The sequence below is a fragment of the Nelusetta ayraudi genome, unplaced genomic scaffold, assembly GCF_046127955.1.
Source record: "Nelusetta ayraudi isolate G7.1 ecotype Tasmania unplaced genomic scaffold, CSIRO-AGI_Nayr_v1 ptg000042l, whole genome shotgun sequence".
Taxonomy (NCBI): domain Eukaryota; kingdom Metazoa; phylum Chordata; class Actinopteri; order Tetraodontiformes; family Monacanthidae; genus Nelusetta; species Nelusetta ayraudi.
This window is the reverse complement of record NW_027466092.1, coordinates 12,600,462-12,617,609: the sequence shown is the minus strand read 5'-3', so window position 1 is coordinate 12,617,609 and position 17,148 is coordinate 12,600,462. Positions and strand designations below refer to the sequence as shown.

Sequence of the window (17,148 nt, the reverse complement as noted above, 5' to 3'; positions counted from 1 at the left end):
CGAAATGGTGAACCGGTTAACTGCTGCCACCTACTGGTGAAAAGACCAGCACGCAAGGTAAGTGGAGACAGGGAAGCTGCTGATTGTTTCAGCAAAACGCACTTGTGGGGCCCAGTTTATGCTTATATATGTGAGTTTTCGGGAGAAGAAGTTGAAATGTGGAATTTTTAAATGAAATATTTTTCTCTATTGGCATTAAAATAAAGATGTAATTTAGACAGAAAATCACAAAAGTGATGCTATGTAGTTTTTTAAAATAATAAATTTGGCATATTCATCATATCTGCAACTTAATCAAACGGATCCATCTTTTCTTTTTTTTTATGAAAGACCTTGTGTTTTGCTTTGATTTACTACCCTTTGCAGACAAATGTGTATCAAAGCAAACAGTCAGCCACCCAATTAGGTGGAAGGTTGATGTCTGTGTGCTTTTCGATAAAAATGAACGCAGCCATCGTCCAAACCAATTAGCAGCAGAATTGAACACGCGGTTATACCGCTGTTATAAACACTATGAAGGGCAACTTCAGAGTGTCCCCGAATATGTCGCCTGTATTCTCTGTTTCACGGTGGTCTGGTCACAAAGTTCTGCCAGTTCTCGTCCGGTTTTGTTTCAGCAACCACTGGCTACCTTGTTCTTATCAAAAACCCTAAAATAAAAAAATAAAAATCTGGTAAGAATAATAAATATTCATGCCTCTAACCACTGAATCAGTGATGAGGCACAACCTTATCCAAAAAATGATTCTGAGAGTCTTAAACGGGGGGAAATTAAGTCTTAAATACAAGAGCAGGAGTCTCAGCCCGCCATCAAATATTCATATTCACCATAACTGGCCAAGAGAGAGAGAGAGAGAGAGAGACAGAGAGAGAGAGTGGAGAGAGAGATCCAGCATGGCACTGGCCACTCCGTGTGTTGGTGTTGGCCTAGCGGCCGGAACGACACGGCGCCCCCTGGCCAAGAAGGAGAGCACTTCCTCTGCGTTGGAATGCGGGTACTCTCAGTCAAAACAGCAATCAGCCGTGCATCACCCAGGGGAAACTTCCCCTTCCCTGTTTGTGACGCCCCTTTGGAGCAGCTCAGCTCAGGCTGTTTTATCGAGTCAATCAGCCAATCAGTGAATTTTATCGAATCAATCAGCCAGTCAGTGTCCTGTCGCGGCCTGCGATCCAACTGTTTCCCTGTCGAAGTCCTCTGCCTTGGAATCACCTTATTGAGAATGAAACCGAGGCGTCTTATCACACCAAGAGCATCTTGCTGCCCTTGGAGCCCATGCTTGGTTTTCCCTTGGAGCCCACGCTGGAGTATTTCCTGCTGGGGTTGCTCCTCTGCGAACCGCGCTTGGCCTTCGCGCCGTTGCCGCCCAACTTTCCCGGTCTCTTCTCCTCCACCTCCCTCAGTTTTGTGTTATGGAGGTTCTCACTCTCGCAGTCGGGTTCCTCCCTGTCCGGGCCCCATCTGCCACGGTCGGCGAGGCAGAACCACTTGACGGAGCCGTAGAGCAGCTCGGCGCAGCTGGAGACCAGCGCCACCAGGCCCACGGCGAAGTAGAAGCAGAGGAAGACGGTTTTCTCGGCCGGGCGGGAGGTGAAGCAGTCCACCGTGTAGGGGCAGGGGAAGCGGCTGCAGGGGTACTGGGCCTCCACCTTGAAGCCGTAGAGCTGCCACTGGCCCACCAGGAAGCCCACCTCGGCCAAGATCCTGAAGGCCACGTTGACGCTGTAGAGCCTCCTGAAGTGCAGGTCTTCCTGCCGCTCCTGGCCGCGGCTCCGCCCTTTCCGGGGTCCAGACTCCCTCTTGTTGTGGTGGTGGGCGGCGTACATGAGGAAAATGAGGGAGGGCGTGGCGATGACGACGATGTGGAAGACCCAGAACCTGTACTGTGAGATGGGAAAGGCCATGTCGTAGCACACCTGCTTGCAGCCCGGCTGCAGGGTGTTGCAGGCGAACTCCTCCTGCTCGTCATCGAACAGGTCGCTGGCGACGGTGCCGAGGATCACAACGCGGAAGACCAGCATGAGCAGCAGCCAGAAGCGGCCCAGCATGGGCGAGTGCGCCTGCAGGCCGTCGAAGAGGCCGCTGAGGAAGCCCCACTCTCCCATGGTTGCAGACTGGCAAAGTCAGAGCGTCTCAGAGGTCCAGCGGCGCTCCGTCTCTGAGAGGGAAACCAAGAAGTGCGCCTTCTTATCAGCTCCCAGTCAAAGGTCAGAGTACGTGCTGATGCAACCTGAATGACTGAAAACTCTCTTCACAACATAATAAAGTTGAATTTATCTCAACAATCATCATGCGTCATCTAAGTATATGGTTCAAGGAAACAGGCGACAGCGGAAAAACAACAACTGTCCATCATTTTCCCTCAGAGGTGCTCTCATTTTATTTGGTGCTCACCTATTGGCTTTGGGGTCACTCCGGTCAGTCCAGTCCAGATTATTCTGTCACAACTTTTTCATTTCTTCAAAATTATCAATGAACATATGAATAAGTGTTGATTAATTTTGCTTTTTACCAGAGTAAGTTTTTCATACAAGTCTCCATACTTTCAGACACGGACAGAAAGCGAATGCAATTGCCACCTCTGCCTTAGTGCCCCCTGTGACATCACAGAGGGCAGTGACACATCGACGACACATTAGTGACTGTCTCATTCTATCTCATGCGACCGGCTTGTTTCTTTCTTCCTCTGTTTTTTCCTTATTCCTTCAGTATCTGATTCAGCAGGAGGTGAAAACCAAGCATTGTTTCTCTCAGGCGGCTGTAAACAGAGGGCTAAATACGCACATTTTCTAGCGATCAAAAATACATATTAAAAAAACTAAATTGAGGCTGCAGGCTGCCACAGCGAAGCAAATTACGCTCTTCAGGTGCCTGCTGGCGTTGCACAAAACTCAGCATCAGATTCTTTAAGGAGTGCCAACAACCCACAGCTCACGTCATGAAGATTTCAGACGCAACCACGTCGCAGCGAGAGTGATCACGCGTCCATTACCTGGTGCAGTGGTGCAGAATCCTCCCCGACAACTCCAGAAAAGCTTCCTCTTTTTTGGCCTCCTACTCACACAACCCCAGAGAGCCGGTGGAGGGTTCAGTGACAGAGTCTCCTTGCAGCCGAGGCCCCACTGCTCACATTCACACCATCCACTGCATCCAAATGGTCCCGCTGAGGTCCACTGGGGGCTTTCATCATTAAGAGGGCGGCACCAGCGGAGGAAATTCCTGCTAATCTGCAGCCATCAGACACAAAGCCGTGTTTGCTTAAAAAGGCGAGCTCTTGATGAGCATTTCAAACGGCTTCCTAAATGGCAGGAAGGAGCCGCTCCAAGCTGCAGCAGCAGTTCCCCCTGGTCCCAAGGTCTTCGCTGATTAGCAGCAAAAGAAGCCACTTACCTTAAATCAGTGGTTCTCAAACTTTCTCTGTCACGCCCCACCTTAGAGGAAGAAAATTTTTCTTCCTCCAGGGTGGAGGAGGGATCCCGATGAACCTGCAAGTGGTCGCATGTCTCTAGGACAAAGTTGACTTTTGACCCCATAGACTGGCATGGCATTAGTGCAGTGGTTTCTCAAACTCAAAAGCCAAAATGGTGACAAAATAGTTTTTTTTTCAAATTCACTGAAACAACATAAATGTGCAAATATTTTTTTTACCTTTGGCACACAATTTTTTGTGAGATCAAATCCTGAACATTACTTTTTAAACAAGAATACTCCTTTCACTTTTCTGCTGTGCAAATAACTTTTTTTTTTTTTGCAAACCACTTTTTAACATCCACCATCCTGGCCTCGCTTTGAAACAACACAGCATAATGTTGTGCTCCCATCACCTCACAAAGTGCAGAGAATAGCCGCGCTTTCAGGGGTCTTGTTTTGATTAAACTGACCACATCAACAACATCGGTAATGTGAAAACATCACATTTTCTACCTGCCACACGGGATGACGTGTGCTAAGTCATAATATCGCGCCAGTCGCGGCGTAGATCACGTACTGATACAAAGGTGTTTGATTACGTTCTATCAGCGCTGGAAAACTCTTCATTGTCCTCTGGCTTTTTTTCGCTCGCGGCTCGCGCATTAGAAAGAAAATAGACCAGATGCTGAAACGGTCGCTGCGCGGCGCGAGCCGGCCGCGGAGGTGCACCCCGTTTCAAGTCTGGCGTGAACGACACCATCGTTCCGCAGCTCCTCGCAGAACGATTCTACAACCAAAAGTGCCCAACATCAGAGAACACTGGCCGCCGCCGGACTCCTGAATTCTTCTTTTCGTCCCTGTCAAATATTTGTCCATCCTGTGTACCCGAGCAGCGTTTTTCTTAGCTACAACCTACTGAAAACTTTTTGTGAATTGTTCCGACGTGAAAACATTAGTTCCCCCGGGCGCCCCGCCTACCTCCCGTCCGGTGTTTCATGCCCCCCCCGCTCCCCGAAAGGTGACGGGCAAGATGGCCGCGAGCAGGTTGCAGAGGGCTTAACTTTAAAAATCAAATGTTTCCATTGTATAAAAACAAACTAAAGCGGCAGATTCCCAGCGATTGTTCGAGTGAAGAGAATTATTTCTAATTTCACTCCAGACCAGGCATGGGAAAACCTTTGGCTAAATTACCATTAATATAATTTCTTCAAGTAAAATCAAGTATAAAGCTTCACAGGCCGCATGTGGCCCCCGGGCCATAGTTTGCCCATGCCTGCTCTAGACTAATAAAATGACATTTCCTCAAGCAGTCGACAGGTCGAAATCTGTCTGACAAGTTCCCAAACTGTCTTGACAAAAGACCAAAAAAAACAGCAGATGCAAGCAGTTGAACTACAAATACAAAACTTTATTTCTTTTAAAACATAACACGGACAGCCAATGAAATATTTACAAGACAAACAACAAGGCAAAAAGCAAAGCCATATATAACTGTTAACTGTTTTTTAAAACCAAGTCATGAAAAAGAACCTGTTAAAGAACATGAGATACATGGAACCTCTGAGTCGATGTTCAAAAGTCGTCATCAGAGTCTGAATTGAAGACTTGGTAGGTCACTGGTTTGCGTGCACGTGAGGGCTTGTCGCGTGGCGCTACCGCAGCAGAAGACGACCCCTTGTCTTCCAGAGACAGGAAGTTGTCTTCATCATCGTCATCGTCGTCGCACCACTTCTTGGTTTTCTACAGGATGAGGAAAAACATTCAGCTTTCAGTCAACTGGCCAAACTGAGAATAAAAACCTCATAAAACCCAATGATCCCGACAGTGGGTCCATTCTTGAGAACCGACCTTGGTGCCAGCGGTAGTTTTGGCCCGGATGCGCGACATCAGGTCGTCACAGTCGCTGTCGGAGTCGTCACTCGCCGCCTTCTTGCGTTTGGTCACGGCCTTCGGCTTGGTGACCGCCGGGGCTTTGGCTCCGCCCTCCGAGTCGCTGGAGTCCAAGGACGACATCTTCTTGGATGAGGTTTTGGACGCAGGTTTGGGCTTCGTAAAAGCGTCCACGATGGACGCCTGCTTCACATCTACCACACGCAAAAACAATCAAACAAAACGAGGGTAAATGAATCAGGCTCCTCTTGCAGACCGCAGTGGTCGTCACTGAAGTCGTCTTTCCAACCTCCAATAGAGAGCATTTTGTTTTTGATTGGTCAATACCAAAACCAACCAGAACCAGCTTCTCTGAGGAGGTGGGAGAAGGTCTGAGCTGAATCTGAACAAAGATGGTTGGTCAGGTCAACCTTCCAACGTTTCCTCTTTCCAAACTCGTTTTACGGGTTCTTTACAGGTGATGTGAGATAAATCCATCAACTTGAACCAAAATTCCCAGGTTACAAACTTGAACCATGGCTTTGAGGTGGGAGCTTTTTACGTGTTGGGCTCGAGTGTGTGAATACCTGCAGCCTTCTTCCGGGGGGCAGCTGCCTTCTTGGCAGCTGGAGCTTTCTTGGGAGCTGCCTCTTTGGTTTTCCGCTGAACTGGAGCCTTGGCAACAGGGGGCTCATCCTCCGAGGGAGCTGCTGAGGGCCACAAACAAGAGTCATACCTCAAAACATTGAGGAGCACATTCAACACAGTGTGTAGAAACAAAGTCAATAACTAAAAACACTCACAGCTGGACTTGCTTTGCACTTTCCCTGTAAGTTTGGTCTTTGCCACTTTCTTCCTGCACAGAAAAGACACATTTTCGTATAAGGCAGCGTTCGCAGAAGTAGAAGAAGCTGTAAACATGGTTCCTGTGACGCTCACGCGGGTTTGGAGGCTTTGGGGGGCGGGCTCACAACGTCCACGTCACTGCCAATCACGTCGCTGGCGTCCGGGGCAAAGCTTTCGTCGTCGCTGATCACAGCCTTCCGTTTGGGGGCGTCCTTCTTCACCCAGTCGTCGAATTCATCTTCACTGTCCGACAGGAAGTTGGTCTTCACGGCGGCTTTGGGACCGAGCAGAAGAACAGAGTCATTTTGGCAGAGACGACTGAAGCATTGGCAGCTTGTTTTACAAACTCTGATGAGCAGCGACTAGAAAAGTTCAGTCTGGGTGTGTTTGGAATGAAAAGCCAGTTCACTTTAACCTGGTCTGTGTTGAAGACCAGAGCGGAAGGTCTAGGCCTGGCATGGGCAAACTATGGCCCGGGGGCCGCACGTGGCCTGTTAGGCTTTTTTATCTGAATCACCGAACTTGAAGAAATGATATTCATAATAAGTTTATCATAAAATAGCTGTAATTCATCTATTTTTCAGTGTTTTAAGTGTCATTTCAATAAAGAGCGAAACACCATGAGGCTTCAAAGACACCGAGTTTGTTGTAACACTTTTGTTCATTTTCAATTGACACTAAAGCACGTGTTTCCTGCATATCCCATAATATATAGTTTTCTCCTATGAGGTAGGTCACCAAAACTCTCTCCTCCTCCATCCATCTGCTCCTGCTCTGACCCCTCTTTGAAATTTTCCAACCCATTGTGGCCCACCAGTCAACAGGTTTGCCCACCTCTGGTCTAGAGCCACGGGACCTCCGGCTTTGAGGAAAAACTTTGGAATTCACCTTTAGCTTTGCGCTCCACCCGCTCTCTGGGGACGACGGCCGCCTCCGCTTCCATTTCAGCGGCGTCAGAATCATCGTGCGACTCTTCGTCCAGACTCTCACTCTTCTTGGGCTTCGCGGCGACGGGCTTGAACTTCAGCGTGCTCTGCTTGCCGGACTTTTGGGCTCCTACATAGACACGTACACGCGTCATTTTCACGTGCGCAGAATGGCAAATATGTTCAAGCAGTAGGTTCATAATAAGACACAGTTAGCGACGAGTTGCAACACAAAGGTTTCAGGTGTTTTGCCAACACGGCATTCTTGTAGATGGCTACAAACATGTTTTCACAAAGACATAAAATAATGTTGTTCAAATCTACGATAGTCACGTGCACACAGGGCCAGAGTCCATTTCAACTATCGTCAGTCAGAAACATGGATCAGGCAAATTGGAAACGCAATTAAAAACACAATAATAAACTCATTGGAATGCTTTATACAACCATTGACAGACTTTGTCTCTTATGTAAGATGCAAAACTAGAAATTATGAAAAGCTTCCTGTGCGCCTCCAACATGATGCACATAATGAAGAGAGGCAGAAGGAGGAATTCTAACCCTTTTCCTTTGTCTTCTTGGTGAGTCGCACAGCCAAGCCCGACTCCTCGGCCGGCCCGGAACTCTCTCCGCCGTCGCCAAACTCCATCTTCATCACCACATCTTCGCTCTGCACAAACAGCAACGAGGTCACGTGACTTCAGACAATCTCTTCTTAAAGCAGCGGAAATCTGATTTCTGATAATGTGATTAGTTCGGGCCCCAGGAAGACAGACCAGACCGGTGCCAGGTGCACTGAGATAACCCCCGCCCCCTCCTCCACCTCCTCCCACCGTCAGGTCTCGTTAGCGTCGGTCGCACCTTGATTTTCTTGCCCCGCTTGGCTTCTCCTTTCTTGTCCGCCTTCTTGTTGGCCTCGGCTTTCATGGCGCTGGTGACGCGAGGCACGACGCGGCGGCCCTGCGGCGTGGGCATCGTCTCCTGCTTCACTTTGACCACTTTGCCTCTTCCGGCGGCCTTCTTAACAGGGATGGCAGCGGCGCTCTCCTTCTCTTTTGCCTCGAGTTTCTGTGAAGAAGAAGAAGGAACAAGATCAGATCTGTAGGCGGCCAGGCGGGGACTGGGAAGTGCTGGTGGCCTCAGTAAGCACCTCCAACTCCTCAGAGAAAGCTGCCAGGTCCTCCTTCCACAGGTCGGACGGACTCTTTCTCTTCAGAGTGTTCAGCTCGTTTATCTGAAGAAAAGGCAATTCAGTCAAGACGGGCAAGTTCCAATTCAAATGAAATGAAAAGAAATGATGGAGGCCCAGCAGAGCAGCTCACCTTTGCATCCCTCTGTTTGCACAGCTCGTCCTTCTTCTCTTTGGTCAGGAACCACATGGGCATGCTGAGGAGGTAGTTGTAGTCTGGCCCCTGGCTGTTCTCTGCATCTTCCTCCTCCTCTCCCCCCTCCTGCTGCTGCTCCTCACTGTCCATCTCCTAGTTTTCAGAAGAGCACAGTCAGAGACGGGGAATTCTACTTGTCCACACAGATGCTGGTTGTTGTTCAGGACTCTTTACCTTCTCTTGAGCCTGTTTCCAGGCCTTGACCGGGTCGGAGTCGTAGCCCATCTGCTGCAGCATTTGGATCAGCTCCTTCTTTCGCTTGTTCTCTGCAAACATGATGCACAGTTTTATATTTTTGTTAAATAAAGCAGATCTTCTTCTTTTTTTTTAACAAAAAAAGAAAGAAGAAAAGCTGCTTACCAATAACTAAGGTGCCCTGGATTTTTTCCAGGATGAAGCGGGCCTGGTTGGTGAGTTTGGAGCTCTCAGCCTGCAGCATGCCAGTCAGCCAGTCCTTCCTCAGCACGTAGTATTTCATCCTCAGCTCAAAGAAGTCCCTGAGGATATCCACCACGGAGTCATACTTCTTCAGACTGCCCACGTGGTCAAACACGACCTAAAGCCGAGGAAACGGGAAAACGATAATCTCACAATTTATTCTTAACACGCATGCAGACTTCAGCATTTTCTCTGAGTGCAGAAGACGTTGCACTGCAGGCACTGCGTGGCGTGCATCACCATGGAGGCGCAGGTGAGGGGGGTCTGCAGCTTGAAGACTTTATGGAGGCCAGCATGCTCCGCCTCCCGCAGCTTCTCTTCCAGCATCTTCACCACAAAGCGCACGGTGGTGTCGGTGTGGTACTCCTTGAAGTCGGTGATGATGGCGGGAACCTTCTCTGTGCCGTTCATCATGGGCTCCAGCACGTTCTCCTTGTAGGTCTGCCATGAGAATAAAGAAAGAATAAAGCTATTCAACAGCCCACAACACGGTTAAAAGCAGAGGGAACCAGAGAGTCTCTCTAGCGACTGACCTGTGTCCAGGTTTTCACTGGCAGTTCAGAGATCTCAATGGTAGTTGAGTCAAGTATGGCCACCTCTCCGCTGATCATGAAGTGGTTCTCTGCCATTTCCTCCACTGTACCCTTGAAGCCTTTGTAGCTTGGAAGCTGAGAGAAATATGACATTAAAAAAAGAAAGAAAGTTAAAGTCGCAGTGATTGTCTCATCCCGAGCGATGCAAAATTTGTCCTCCGCAGTTGACCAGAGGACCCTGAGGGAGCGTTGGGCAGCTGCAGTGCTGCAACCGGGAATCAGTGGGTGATTTCTAAGAAAAGAAGTGTTTAAAGGGCACCTATGATGCTTTTCCACTTTTCTGAGCTCTAAATACTGTTACAATGTTGAACCCTAGTATCAAACGATGCAAAATCGTCAAATAATGAGGTTCATGCATTTGGAAGTGAGTCCTGCAAGTTGTTGGGCATGGTTCTGAACGCTCTGTTCACCGAGGTTTTTTTTTTAACACTGGGAACACAATGACGTGATTGCGTTCCGGAGCTCCTTTCATGGCCAAGCTAAGGCACACTCTCAGACTGGTTCCGCCCTCCCCCGCTCTGCCCCGGAAGTGATGTCGCAGTGCGCTGCTCCAAGAAAATGTTTTTTCGGTGTCAGGGAAATTAAAAAATATGAAATAAAAAATACAGAGCGACTACCGAAGCACCAAGGACCACAACCGTCGGAGTGGAACAAACAGAGAAAATGTTGGAGGTTTGTTCAGCCAAAGGACAAAATAAAAACTGTGTAGAAGCACTTTTCCCCGTCAAAAACCTATTTGGGAATCGTTAGGAGAATTGATAAGTCATTGGATTGATAAGTAGAATCCACAATGGTACTAACATTGATAAAATCTCATCAATTCCCACCGCTAATTTTTATAGCCTTTTGGTCAGACCCGGCCGGGGATTGAACCCACAACCTCCCAGTCTCAGGGCTGACACTGTCCCACTGAGCTAAAGAGAGAGCGAGGCCACAGAGCAGAGGCCTGAAAACGCAGCCACTTCCTCTGCTCACCATTTTCAGGGGCTCCTCCCCGTGGAGCATGCGGTGGATGTTGCCAATGATCTCGCGAATGTCGTAGTTGGGAATCTTGCTGGCCCAGCCGGTGCCGATACCTTCCGCCCCGTTGATGAGCAGTGTGGGGATGATGGGGATGTACCACTCTGGCTCCACACGCTGGTTGTCATCAAAGTTGTGCTTGAGCAGGTTGTCGTCTATCGCTGGGAAAAGAAGGCGGGCCAGAGGGCTGGAGGTACAACAACACATTAATCAATGTGTGAGGGGGTGGGGGGGCGGAGATCAGTGAAAAGCCAAATCAGGCATTTTGCTGGCAGATGACCGACCTCAGCATGGTGAAGATGTATCGAGGGCTTGCAGAGTCTTTGCCACCATGAAGTCTGGTTCCAAACTGGCCCTGAGGCTGCAGCAGGTTCAAGTTGTTGCTTCCCACAAAGTTTTGGGCCAAACCGATAATGGTCATCATCAGAGAGCTCTGAAAGTTCAGAAGATTTGAATGACCGTACAGTTCAATCAATTTGTAAGTGACATTTTTAAAGGGCCAGTCAGCAAGAATTATAAGTGGTGAGAAAGTACGTAGTACGAAAGAAAAAGCGTACATACGCATACTTATCACTGCATTTTCAGTCAATGTATATCAAGAGTAATGAAGCAAGTAAAAACAAAACACAGCCATTGAAAGTTACATCAAAATAAAACCCTCTTTGAAAATCTTTTGGAAAAAAAAATTTCAAGTGAGGCGTCAGCTCACCTCTCCATGGTGATAGGCTGACATCTCTGCCACAGAACCAGCCAGCTGGGCCACCTTCACCTCCCGCTTGTCATTCCTCTTGAAGCAACAGAACAGAACTTTCCTGTGGCCAGGCTTCAGACCTGTCGTACACACACAAACACAGACAGGAGAGCATGAGATCAAATTCATGAGTCATTTTTTGTTACTGCAGACGACTCTGACCCACCGTCCACCAGGCAGGGGATGGACCTCTCGTTGTCAGAGTTGGAGAAAAGCACCAGCTCCTTGTTGACAAAGTCGTTGTAGGAGAGGAACTTGGTGGACTCGCCGTACAGGTAGTCCTGTGAAGAAACACCCAACGCACCATGAAGTTCAGCAGACAATACAAGCGAGAGTGAGCAGAGGGATCTGTGATCTCGTCACCTCAGGCAGGTTGTGCTCCCTGCGCTGACGCCTGTTGATCATGAAGTTGGTCAGCCACTCTTTACGCTCATCCACCTTCTTTTTGCTAAAGGCCTAGACAGTCAGATTCCACATGATCACTGCAAGTGTCTGTTACATTGGCAGAAACTTAGAGATTTTGCTGTAAGTCACCAGACTGACAGTCTGATCTTACAAGGGTGATAGCTTCATCGTCTTCAGGGCCGCTGTACTTGAACGGGATGCGGTGTCTCTGCATATCAGAGAAGTACTCTTTGGCTTCCTGTGATGTGCTGGTTCCCAAACCTGATGGGTGAGTGGTGCAGACAAAAGATCATAAGAAATAAGGTAGTGATGACACAGGACCTTAACTGTGTAACCCACTTGCTACAAAGAGATGCTTACTTGTCCTTTTTACTACCACACAGGGGTTTAAGACAAACCTTTGTAGTACTTGATTCTCCAAGATTTGATGTTGGTCTGTTTTTCCTTCCACTCGTTAAATTCGGGGATACTGTAGAACGACAACTGTGACTTCTTGTGGGAAGCCTAGAACAAAACCACATTATCATCACTTCTCTGATTCTTTCATTGAAATGTGGAACATGTTTCTATGAATGATTTTACTAAACAAATTGACACCATATAGACATGGTATCAAAATGATTTACAACAGCAACCATAATCAACTTTCCAATAAAGCAACAGTTCAATTCAATGGAGTGTTTAACTAAGATGGCACTAGATGGCAGCATTACTGCAGAATTAAGATTCAAAACTTGTAGCAGGCAAATCAAACCTTCGTTTGTGCCATGAATTCAAAGCATTCAACAATTCTTCACGATCTCCTGGCACTCTGATAAACTCTAGCAGGTCTGAAGGCCTGACTACAGTGAAAATGCAGAATGTCTTCTGCTTTCAGCCGCCTGGTGGGTGTGAGTACCTTGATGATGGGGGTAATGAACTCTTCCAGGAAACTGTGTTTGAGCAGGGCCGGCCAGTTATGATGGATGAAGTTGATCAACAGGCCTTTGATATGGGAGCCATCTTGATCCTGTCACAGCAGTAAAGATTGGCTTGTTAATGACATTTAGTAAAAGATCAAAACCAGTAAACTTTTCAAATCAAGTTTGACAAATTTTCAAAAGAAATAAAAAAAAAATGAAAAGACAAAGTAAGATACATTTCTGAGATTTTAACTGCTGACAAACCTGATCTGTCATGATCATGATCTTTCCATAGCGCAGAGTCTTGAGGGATTCTGGGTCACTGTAGTTCTTCTTGTACTGAAGGCCAATGATCTTAATGATGTTGTTGATTTCAGCATTCTCCATAATCTGATGAGGAAGACAATGGTTTTTCCTTGCATATATATGAAAACAACAAAACCCCTGACATGGATGAAGACCCTGGACACACAATCGAAAGGCATTAAAAATGATTAGCATTATTTTTTCCAATCCTCACCTGTTTGAGCGAGGCTTCCCGGACGTTGAGGATTTTTCCCTTCAGAGGGAAGACGCCATAGCGATCCCTGCCAACTACTCCCAGCCCAGACACAGCAAGCGTCTTGGCTGAGTCTCCCTCAGTGAGGATCAGTGTGCAGCTGGAGGAGTTCTTCCCACCTGATAGAGAACATTATTATTTTAGTTTGATGAACGATGATGGCAGTGGTGGAGGGGAACTGTGTGATGTGCATCACCTGCATCGTTGGCATCATCCAGTTTGGGGACGCCCTTGATTTTACTTTGTTTGAGAGCAGAACATTTCTTGTTGAGCTGAGTCTGCGCCTTGAATTTCACCCAGTTCATGACGCTTTCCACGATCCCAGAGGAAATGGCCTGCAACGAACAGAGGATCAGGGGAAGTGATGCAGACGGAACAATTTTGCTTCTCAAAGATTAAGAATGCAATGTTAATGTTTTCAAGGCACCTGTTTAATGAACTTTTCGCTGAGAGAACAACTGGACCCAAAGCTCTTTTGCTGCAGCGTCATGTTCTCCTTGGTTTGAGAGTCAAAGGTGGGATTCTCAATCAGGCAGTTCACAAACAGCCAGATGTGGTTCTTCACCTGAAGAAGAAACAATGGACTCTGAGCGGTGCTTTTCCAGAAAATATATTCCAGGGAATATTTTAAACACATATTGTCAACAATAATTATGAAAAATTGTGATGTGCTTGGTTTCAAGGGTGCAAGAATACCTGGAAGGGCTTGACGGCCACTCCTGCTTTGTTCTTCTTTTTTACCACTTCAATGAGCTTTGTGACGACCTGATCAGACACATAGTCGACGTGCCTTCCGCCCTGAGGTTCCAAGAGCAAACATAAGATCCCAATAGTAGAAATAATGTCATACATCTTGATTACAACACAAAGTGGCTGGGAAAGCAGCTAAGTGTGTTCTTAGGTGCCAGGCAAACCTGCCTCACCATTTCAACCTGCACTGAGAACACGTGGCCTAAGACAAACTTTCAAACACAGCTCGCAATACCAACTACATTTTAAAAGTGCTGCCAATTTTTACAGTCAGCAAGACACTTAATTAGATTGCTGGTTCTAAATAGAGGTTACAACACATGCTATGACTCTGATCACTGGCATGGATGTTAAACAGAACATTACCTTGGTAGTGGCAATACTGTTGACAAAGCTGACTTGCTGGAAGCCCTTCTCGCTCATGGTGAGGCAGACCTCCCAGCGTTCATTGATGGCTTCGTACAACACTGTGAGGGGGTTGCCGACCTCATCCACCTTGTCCTCCAGGTACATGTCAACATAGCTACGGAAACCTGAAACCTAAAAGACAACATTTTTTGTCTTAGTTTTAATCACAAGGTCGGCCCCCAGCGATGTCCGATGATGCCTCAGACAGTCAATGTGATAACATACTGGGAGCTTCTTTCCATTGAAATACACTCGAAGGCCTTTCGTGGCTCCAGCTATATCGTAGGCCCTCCTGGTCATCAGAGCCACAGTGTCTTTATCCAGGATGGTCATTTTGAACTTGGGCAGATCCGGCCTGAAGGTGATGCAGGTGTATTCCTCCCCATCAAAAGGTTTGATGTTAGCTTCCCCTGCCTTGCCCATGTTGTTAAACCATGTCTGCAGCACAAAAAAGTGATAAGGTGACATTTTCCATTTAAAAATGACTTAACATGAGAACAAATAGTCAAGCCTGCCCTTCCACACCTGTTTGAAGGACTTTTTGGACTCTTTGCACGAGGTCTCCACAGTGAACTTTGTGCTGAAGATGTTGCAAAGCTTGGCACCGTACCCATTACGTCCACCTGGGAAAGGAAGATAAATGTTATGCAGGAAACCGAGTGTTCAGCCAAGCTTAAACTTAGTCTCCCACTCATGCTGGGTTACAACTGCCTACAATCTATATATTATTCTTACCTGTGACCTTCTTTTCGTCATCATCATAGTTGCTAGAGGTAAGAAGCTGTCCAAAGATAAGAGCAGGCACAAAGACCTTCTCCACCTTGTGCTCCACCACAGGAATGCCCTTGCCATTGTTCCACACGCTGATGGTGTTATTCTCACTGAAAGAAAAAGCACCAAGTCATTTTTTTTTTTTTTTAAATCTTGGTATCTTTCAACACCATTAAATGAAAGTGAGAAGTCTTGCAGGCTGTTTCAAGAAAACAAGACTGTTGTAATATTGTGGCAGCTTTGAGATCTTATTTGGCGTTGCAAAAATAAAAGGTTACTCACACATCTATGTTGACTTTGATGCAATTCATTGCTTTGTCCCTCTGCTTATTGTCAGCTGCATTTACTGTGGGGAAAAATACATAGACATTTGTGAGATGTTGTTTCTTTGCCTCTATGTAAAACTCAAATTAAAAAATAAATTTGAAAAAAATCACTTACCGAGGATCTCGTCAAAAATCTTGTAAAGCCCAGGCACAAATGTCACCTCACGGCAGTTCAGTCCAACCTCCTCATCATACACCCACATTTGCTGACGAAGCAAATAAGCAACATTACACACTAGCGTGACACTGATTTATGACATTTGGACAAAAATAAACAAAAGCAAAGGTTTTTGTGTTGCTTTTTAATTTTTTTTAAATTTGCCTGCATTAAATTGCAGGCAAGACTGATGTTTTTTCTTTTTTTAAACCACTACACAACTATAATTAGTGATGTACACATACATGCTAATAAATGCTGTGTAGACTTCTTACTTGAGTGACAGGCTCAACAGAGCCTATGTATGAGTCTGGCCGGAGCAAAATGTGCTCCAACTGCGTCTTCTTTTGATAGATTCTCTCCACTGAGAGGCGCTTTGGATCCTTCTTGGTCTTTTCCAGCGGCTTGTTTTCAAATAATGCCTGTTGCAAACAAATGCATAAATTAAGTACAGAGATGAATCTTCTATATTACACAATGTGAAGTATCCACTACGACCACTGCTTGTATGAATAAAGTTATTTTTAGTCTGTGTAGGCTACAACAACAGTGTTGTACTTGTTCACGAGAGTTGACATGTAAGAATCACAGTAACGGGCAAATATAAACGGGAGGAATCTGCTTTTCAATTTTAGAACTGCTGAGCAAAAACTGCAGTCTGTTTGTGCGTTTATATGTTGACATGACATGCATGTAACTAAATGATGTAATGCCAAACAAACATGATATTAATTTTTCACCGCATTTGCTGACGGGAAACGTATGTGGGGGGGATATGAGGGAGCAGGCAACTTAAATAACGTCAGAGGGGCTATGGGCAAGATCACTAAGTGTACTAAAAAGTTAATCGAAGCAAAACCGAGGTAATAAAAAAAATTAAGTGTTAATTTGAAAGTAAGCTAGCGATATCTCCTGGGAACTATGTGACGTCGGAGATCGTGCCATGTGTCTTAACGGACAGTTAGAACGTTACTACAAGCTAACTGTATGTTTTAAAAGCTTATAACATCCACTAGTGAAATATTTCAAGCAATTCCATACTTTTCGATGACGTAAACATCGTCAGTTATGTGATTTTCGAAAGAAAAAAATGCCTCGAAACTAGCAGAACATTCGTCAGCCAATAGCTGCCGAATTAGCTTGATAAAAGTTACCTTTAGCGGTTCCGCCATTGTTGTCGTCTTTACTGGTGTTTTCGTATTTTTGCCTTTTTAAAAAACAATAACTGGCTGTTAAACGACTATCTGACTAACACCGAGACACGAAACTCGCAGTAGTAGCTAGAGCCGTTCTGTTTGAAAATTACAAACTTGGTGGGAAGCCACTGGCGCCAGCTTTCGTGTCCAATCAGAAGGAGGAGACGGTGCTGCGTCAGAAAGGTCTTCTTCTGCAGCTTCCAATGGCGTTTGGCAATTACCGCAATGACGCATGACTGCCATCTACTGAGCCCAAATGTGAACAATGTTTTTAACGGACTAAAATAAAGGGTACTAAACAATTAATAAATACTCACTATCAACCCTATATGTTCTTCCCATATCGTTTTTTTTTTGTTTTTGTTTTTTTTTTAAAAGGGAGCTTATATTCTTTATATGTATTTTGCTATACTACAGATCAAATGCAAAGAGATTCA

The 17,148-nt window shown here is 46.2% G+C and overlaps 2 protein-coding genes across 3 annotated transcripts; both read right to left on the bottom strand.

The window, feature by feature from the left end:
* Positions 1–280: 280 nt before the first annotated feature.
* Positions 281–3,156, bottom strand: LOC142893716 (gap junction delta-3 protein-like). Of its 2 annotated transcripts, XM_076034552.1 has the most exons (3): positions 2,991–3,156; positions 2,393–2,456; positions 281–2,156 (listed from the first exon to the last, which is right to left on the bottom strand). In XM_076034552.1, exon 3 carries the CDS (start codon positions 2,101–2,103, stop codon positions 1,240–1,242), a length of 864 nt encoding a protein of 287 aa, XP_075890667.1. In that variant the 5' UTR covers positions 2,104–2,156; positions 2,393–2,456; positions 2,991–3,156; the 3' UTR covers positions 281–1,239. The 2 variants fall into 2 exon arrangements, with proteins under 2 accessions (XP_075890667.1, XP_075890666.1); XM_076034551.1 differs by lacking the exon at positions 2,393–2,456 and having other exon boundaries at positions 283–2,156.
* A 1,640-nt stretch (positions 3,157–4,796) lies between these two features.
* top2a (DNA topoisomerase II alpha) lies at positions 4,797–16,827 on the bottom strand. The gene is made up of 35 exons (XM_076034549.1): positions 16,670–16,827; positions 15,791–15,937; positions 15,474–15,564; positions 15,315–15,378; positions 14,997–15,142; positions 14,787–14,884; positions 14,487–14,699; positions 14,220–14,393; positions 13,800–13,901; positions 13,531–13,668; positions 13,300–13,438; positions 13,065–13,222; positions 12,809–12,934; positions 12,541–12,651; positions 12,041–12,146; positions 11,794–11,903; positions 11,601–11,693; positions 11,404–11,518; positions 11,196–11,317; positions 10,771–10,919; positions 10,442–10,673; positions 9,407–9,541; positions 9,114–9,314; positions 8,796–8,991; positions 8,610–8,701; positions 8,373–8,528; positions 8,201–8,284; positions 7,912–8,118; positions 7,612–7,720; positions 7,013–7,180; positions 6,218–6,398; positions 6,082–6,134; positions 5,866–5,985; positions 5,258–5,493; positions 4,797–5,149 (listed from the first exon to the last, which is right to left on the bottom strand). Exons 1-35 carry the CDS (start codon positions 16,685–16,687, stop codon positions 4,982–4,984), a joined length of 4,758 nt encoding a protein of 1,585 aa, XP_075890664.1. The 5' UTR covers positions 16,688–16,827; the 3' UTR covers positions 4,797–4,981.
* Between the last annotated feature and the right edge of the window lie 321 nt (positions 16,828–17,148).

What these genes read in the sequence shown, in the direction of transcription:
- LOC142893716 (XM_076034552.1), bottom strand. Translation starts at nt 2,103, where the DNA reads ATGGGAGAGTGGGGCTTCCTCAGCGGCCTCTTCGACGGCCTGCAGGCG.
- top2a (XM_076034549.1), bottom strand. An exon ending in GGATGATGCCAACGATGCAG is followed by an intron (nt 13,223 to 13,299) that starts GTGATGCACATC and finishes GTTCTCTATCAG; the next exon opens with GTGGGAAGAACTCCTCCAGC. An exon ending in GGAAACAGGCTCAAGAGAAG is followed by an intron (nt 8,529 to 8,609) that starts GTAAAGAGTCCT and finishes TCTGAAAACTAG; the next exon opens with GAGATGGACAGTGAGGAGCA.